Source organism: Eucyclogobius newberryi, unplaced genomic scaffold, assembly GCF_026437365.1.
Source record: "Eucyclogobius newberryi isolate DKJ021-1_F unplaced genomic scaffold, fEucNew1.0.hap1 SCAF_11, whole genome shotgun sequence".
NCBI lineage: Eukaryota > Metazoa > Chordata > Actinopteri > Gobiiformes > Gobiidae > Eucyclogobius > Eucyclogobius newberryi.
Window position 1 is genome coordinate 24,160,480 of NW_027315735.1, and position 6,177 is coordinate 24,166,656.

General features: G+C 40.4%; 1 protein-coding gene across 1 annotated transcript; it reads right to left on the reverse strand.

Annotated features, from left to right (window-relative positions):
- Window positions 1-667: 667 nt before the first annotated feature.
- LOC140347224 (arylsulfatase I-like) lies at window positions 668-2,965 on the reverse strand. The gene is made up of 2 exons (XM_072433596.1): window positions 2,516-2,965; window positions 668-2,113 (listed from the first exon to the last, which is right to left on the reverse strand). The coding sequence occupies exons 1-2, from the start codon at window positions 2,833-2,835 to the stop codon at window positions 712-714; spliced, it is 1,722 nt and encodes a 573-aa protein (XP_072289697.1). The 5' UTR covers window positions 2,836-2,965; the 3' UTR covers window positions 668-711.
- Between the last annotated feature and the right edge of the window lie 3,212 nt (window positions 2,966-6,177).

Here is a 6,177-nt window from a genome sequence, read left to right on the forward strand (position 1 = left end):
GGTCAAACAAAGAGAAGTTTTGATGGTGGTGAAATGACCACTGTCCAAAACCATCGCCAAGTCTTTCATATTAATAGAGGTAGTTTCATACCACAGACAGGTTTGTTGAGCATTGTCATTTTTGGTCATACGTACAAAGTGAATGTTGAGTGAAGAGCACCTTGTTTTACAAATGAAAAATCACAGGTGAATATCAGGCAAGAAATCCACCATAATTAAAAATATATTCTCTAGGTAACTTTCTGGTGGAGGGTACATTTGCTTGTTTTCATGGAAGAAAAAAAAATATGCAGAGAGAAACAATGTGAATTTCTGCTGAATCAAAGAGCAAAGTCACTCTACAAATAATAAGCAGCTGTGATTAGATGGTCCTAAAATTGGGCCGATGTCTGCTGCGAGCGATGGTCATTAGAACACAGAGCAGGAGAACTGGTTTACAACTTACACCAAGATATCTTTTAGCAAAACAAACACCTGTAATCAACTAAATGCAAGATAGATAAGTTTACTTCCTCCATACTGTGTAACATTTCAGGCAAAGCAATAATACTGAGACAGACAGGTGTCAGACCCTCCACCAGTATATAGTGTACCTATGATATAATAATATAATATACTTTCAAAAGGGAGTTTCTTCTCTTCTCAAATCTGAGAAACCTGTAATCCCAGTAGGCCAGCCGTAAAAGTTTATATTTGTACATAATATCCTTTCTATATCCAATTGGACATAATTTTGGACTGAAGACTCTTGAGTAAAGACATGCTTTGGGACAGTTTAAGTTTCTTCCTCCAGTTACTTTGTTCTGTGTGGTGGTTGTCATCCCACTCTTCCTCCTCTTCCTCATCCTCCACCCACGGCAACCACACTCCCCCCCTCAGGCTGGGGTCGGCCCGGGGGTCCTCTGAGGGGTACCTCACTGGCACCGCTGTTCGATTATAGAACGCCAGTCTGGCCATCAGCTCGTACACAATATCCGGTCTTTCGTCAGAATAGTCACGGCGCTCGAACGGGTCTGTGGCAATGTTGAACAGCCATTTGGATTTCTTTGGCTCAATGTGTCGCTCCAGGTTCCACCAAGTATTTGGAAAACCGGGAAGAACTTGAGGTGGGATCCAGTCACCGTAACCAGGGTCTCCAGTCAGAAGTTTCCAATCTCCGACTCGTATAGATGCCTGGATGGCTGTATTCCATATGCCATAGCCTTCCTGTAGGGATCCACTCCGAGCATGGTTATAAAGTGGGTCAATATTATGTAGGATTTCATATCTTGGAGACTCCTTGTCCTCACTGATGGCTTCCCAAACATCAAATCCATCTAGACCTTCAGTCATAGAGCTATTACCACCGGCTAATGCCACAAGTGTTGGATACCAGTCTGTGATGTGTACCAGCGCATTGCTTACTCTCCTCCTTCTTCTCAGCAGAGGGCTGTGCACAAACCCCAAACCTCTGATACCCCCTTCCCAATAGGTACCTTTGCGCCCACGAAGAGGCCAGTTATTTCCTCCTGACAGAGGTTGGCCCCCATTGTCAGTGGAGAAGATGAGCACACTGTTTTTGTAGTATCCATATTTGCGAAGGGCATAAGTGATATTTCGGACTGCTTCGTCCACAGCTGAGACCATACCAGCGTACTTCCTGCGTGCGACATTACCCAGGTCTCTGTATGGGTCGATGTACTCCTGAGGCGACTGCAGGGGTGTGTGCACGGCCTGAAAGGAGAGGTAAATAAACAGAGGCTGGGCCTTTGGGTCGTGAGCGGCCAGTATCTTGCGTACTCTCCTGGTGTACAAGTGAGTCGAGTATTTGCCTTTGTGACCCCACGCCACTGTCTCTCCTTCATGAAGGTCGTAGCCGCAAAGATCGGGGCCATCACAGGAGGTATAAGTGTAATAATTGACACTTCCTGTTAGAGAGCCCAGGTAAGTATCAAACCCGCGACGCGTCGGTAAGCACTCCTTCTTATAAAAGCCTAAGTGCCACTTCCCAACCATGTGTGTTGCATATCCCAGCTCCTGCAGTCTCTGGGGCAAAGTGACCTGGTCCAGGGGCAGGCAGTTTGGCTGCCGAGGGCGAATGATAGAGTGCTGCAAACCAGTGTGAATTTGGTACCTGCACATAACAAACATGTATTAGTAACTACATAGTTACTGCATATTACATTGTAATATTTACAGTTGGGTGTTAATTTAAAAAAAGTAGAAGCCTGCTAATCAATCTAGTAACCTGTTGTGTACTTTTGTGTCCATGTATGGCATAAATATTTAAAGTTTAAAAAATATATCTAATGGCATGTTGATAAATTCTAAAGTCTTGAAGCTTCTTAATGAAACTGACTCATTGGTTACTGAATGACTTACTGCAGAATAGCTCTGGATATGCTTTATCTCTAATCAAAACCTTGTTTTTAAGAGATGCATGCATTTCCCCATTTGTGTATCTAATGCTTCACTAAACAATGCTGACATTAAGCCATGTACTTTTTTGTAACTGCATGTGCGAGGTTGACCTTACCTGCCGGTCATGAACTGGCTCCTTGATGGGGTGCAGATGGGTTGAATGTAGTAATTTTCCAGCTTAACGCCATATGCTGCCAATTTGTCCAGCGTTGGAGTTTTGATGTCTGAACTGTGATATCCAATGTCATTATATCCCTGGTCATCGGTCATGATGAAGATGATGTGAGGAGGCTGTGGGGCTGAAGGAAAGATGTCTCCAAAAGTATCCACTCCAGGGTCTGTCTCTACCTGATTGGGACTGCTCGGATCCCAGGCCAAGTAGCCCAGACTGAGCAAACTCATCATGGAAAAACCAGTCAGCGCAGTGGTACCCATAATTTAATCTATTAAAGATCTAAATGTCACAAAAACATTTTACAAACTACAACACAGTGAGTGCAAAAATCACTGAGAAAAGCTATAGGCGACTTCAGCACACTTCTGTAAAACATTTCCCCCTTCCCCAGTGGTCACACAGACCCCGCCTATTTGCCTTTCTGGCTCACTAGCACACAAACATACTGTAATGTTACACATGCAGGTAATGGCTGTATTTGGCTCTCTACTTTATTACTATACTACTAGCCTTAGTTTCAGCAAGACAAGTCTTGAGTATTCTTCATTCAAACTTTTCTAAAATAATTATAAAGTTGAATCATACAACTGCCAACTTTAAGAACTGCTGGAAACCTTCACAAATTCCTAGCTGGGCTGATTTAACAGGAGATGACAGAGGCTCTACAGAAAGACCCTCAGTTACATAGAAAAAACATGAAGAGAGGGGGTGATGGCGTCTCGGGGTGCACTGGGGCAGACAGACACAATCACAGACACTGTTCCCCCTCTCTCACACAGCACGCTCTTATTATCGCTGCAGTTTATGAATCCTGCACACCTGAAGAGACACACCGCGCAGTCGTCCCGGGGTGCTAGAGGCTGATAAGATCTCCACTGTGCATCAAAGAGCCACTTAAGCAGCGCTCCAGCGCCACTGGGTCCTATGCAGAGTGGCTGGAATTATTTAGACGTTAGTACTGGTAAACATAGTAACAATATAGGCTACATTTACTATTAATCTTAAACTATTTCATCAAAAGTTGTACATTTTGAAAGATTACAGGTGCATGGTTATAAAAGCATAATTTGATGTGACATATTTAATGAACAGATATAGACGGAAAACTTCACACCTTGCAAATGTTGATATTGGTTACACAGAGACTTGTGGGTATGCAGGTTGAAAGCCAGTCCAAAGAAGGTACAGCCCTCATGGTAAAAGCCCAAAACTGTGGCCAAGGATGTTTGCTAAAGCATCATATTTGGATTCTTGCCCAACAGTTCCAAAAGGTTTCAGGCAGGTCATTTGGATAGAGCTGCAGCTTATACACACAGATTTTTGTTGTTAAATTACACAAGTACTACATTATTAAATAAAGTAATGATGACTATGGCCTTGTTTGATTGGTTATTGTAAAAAGAAAGAAAGAAAAGAAAATCATTCCGTTTTTAGAAAGCGTTGGATGTGCCTTGTTTGTTTTAAATCCAGTTGTTTTTGATGGAGCTTCCAAAATAAACTCAAATTACACTCATCGTTCTTTGATTAGATTTATAGCAGATAGCCGTGTGCCAAATAATTTTATCTGTGCATAAACAATGTTGTCAGAATAACTCTAACCAAGGAAGGTTAACCAAGGAACTCATTTATTTTTATTTAAGGAAACATGTACCTTACAATAGGCCACAAGAAGAACTTAGGTGGCCTCTCAGTGCTGGACAAACATCCTTGGTTATACTGAGGTTATTTTGAGTTTGATAGAGATTTTTATATTTTTTTTTTATTTTGGGTATTGGCAAAAGGCCAAATGCTTTACTAAACTAAAACTAAATCAAAACACATTCTTGGAATCACATTAAAAATATTTATAACCGTGGCATGGTGGTTTTGTCTGAAGCTTGTGTAAAGTGTTCAATCACTACTTTTAGATCTTGTAGGTCTAGACGTACATGACGTTTATTGCATCATTTGTACAACATTATTTTGGTTCTAATGCACTCACCTGAACCTAATTTATTTATTTATTAACCTTATTTAACCAGGTAAGAACCCATTGAAATCGAGATGTCTTTTACAAGGGGGACTTGGGCCATACTATAGTCCTAGTATAAAAGATTAAAAACGCAACTGCATTTATAGAAGCAATGACAATTTTCAACAACTTCAGTTTAGACTGAAGAGAATTCCAAGCTGTGGGAGCGGCATAGCACAAGGCTCGCTTCCCCCAATCAGTCCAAAACCCGAGGGACAGACAAGCAGAAAACGTCACGAGAGCGCGGACCATAATGACTTTCAGCTCTCTGTACAAGGGCTCTGCACAAACTAATGCAAACAGGAATTTAGAAAAGGTGTTTTGGTCAGTTTTGAGTACTTTAGATTTATTTAGTTCAGTGTACTGATTCTAACTGGTATTGGTATATTTTTCAATATTTATTAATATATTTTTGTAAATACATTTTATAAGTAGTCACATTTTATAAGTAGTCACATTTATTTAGCGCTTTTCTACCATTCAAGGCCCTCACAGCACTTTACATCAAGAAACCAGCCACCCAGTCACACACACATACCAGTGTATGCAGTACACACATCGTACTCAAGTCATGTACACTTTATTTGACATTTAGTAATTATTACATAGGTAGAGCGTGATTTTACATTTTCTTGTAATTGATCTAAAACAACTTAAACACGTCCATTTCCTGTTCAAAACTACATTTTATGAACATTTGCAATTCCAGAGTAATAAACAGAGTTTGATTTACAGTATATTGTTTTTGAAAGTAAGCACAGGGACGTGGGGTGGGGATAGGGGATAGGTGAAAACTGAGCTCAAATACAAGACATTACTCAAACTCAGCATGAATTACTCAAAATACATCTCTAAGTTTTATGATGAAAGAAAACTATTGTGACATGTTAAAAAAAAAATGTTTCCATAATATGGCTCAAAAAAAGAATAAAAAAATAAAATAAAAATGTAGACTCTGGGGCCTACTGACTAAACAAATTCATGCATTACATTTTGCAGTGCATAGGAAAGGTATGTGTAATGCAGTCAATGTTTTTTGATACAGCATGAATGAAAATAGTTAAAAGGAAACCAGATAATTAGTTACTACTGCTGCTGTGTGTTGGTTGGTCCCAGATGTGTGCTTTGGCCATAGGAAGGGGCGCTGTTACTGAATATGGCTGCTCCCTTTTACTGTGAACACTACAGCCTTTCTAATCAACACGACCCTGCCAGTAAGCCCCCCTCTCACCCCAATTTTCTAATCTGAGAAAGACTGGCTCGCATATTTTGTTTCTGCCCGTGCATCCACTCAGTGCCAAAACGCTTGCTTTAATATATCCGAGTTCATCTTGTCCGGCTGCAGCTCTCAACAAATGCACCTTTGTTCGTCGCGTTTGAGCAACATTTTTTCTTGCCACTGTGGCGGATTTACCAAGTCCATGTTTTCTCTATTTAATCATCTGTATACATTTTCATTTGAAACTTAGTTGTGATTGATGAGCAATAACTCCGTGAAAAAAGTTTGTATTTGTTTTTTCCTTTGAACTTTTTTATTAGTCTGGGAAGTGTTTGTGATATTAATGACGATGTGAATAATTAATATGTCAAA

Excerpts from the sequence above, each read along its gene's own strand:
- LOC140347224 (XM_072433596.1), bottom strand. The coding sequence starts at position 2,835 with ATGGGTACCACTGCGCTGACTGGTTTTTCCATGATGAGTTTGCTCAGT. Across the intron at positions 2,114-2,515 it reads AGCCAGTTCATGACCGGCAG|GTACCAAATTCACACTGGTT; the intron begins GTAAGGTCAACC and ends TGTTATGTGCAG.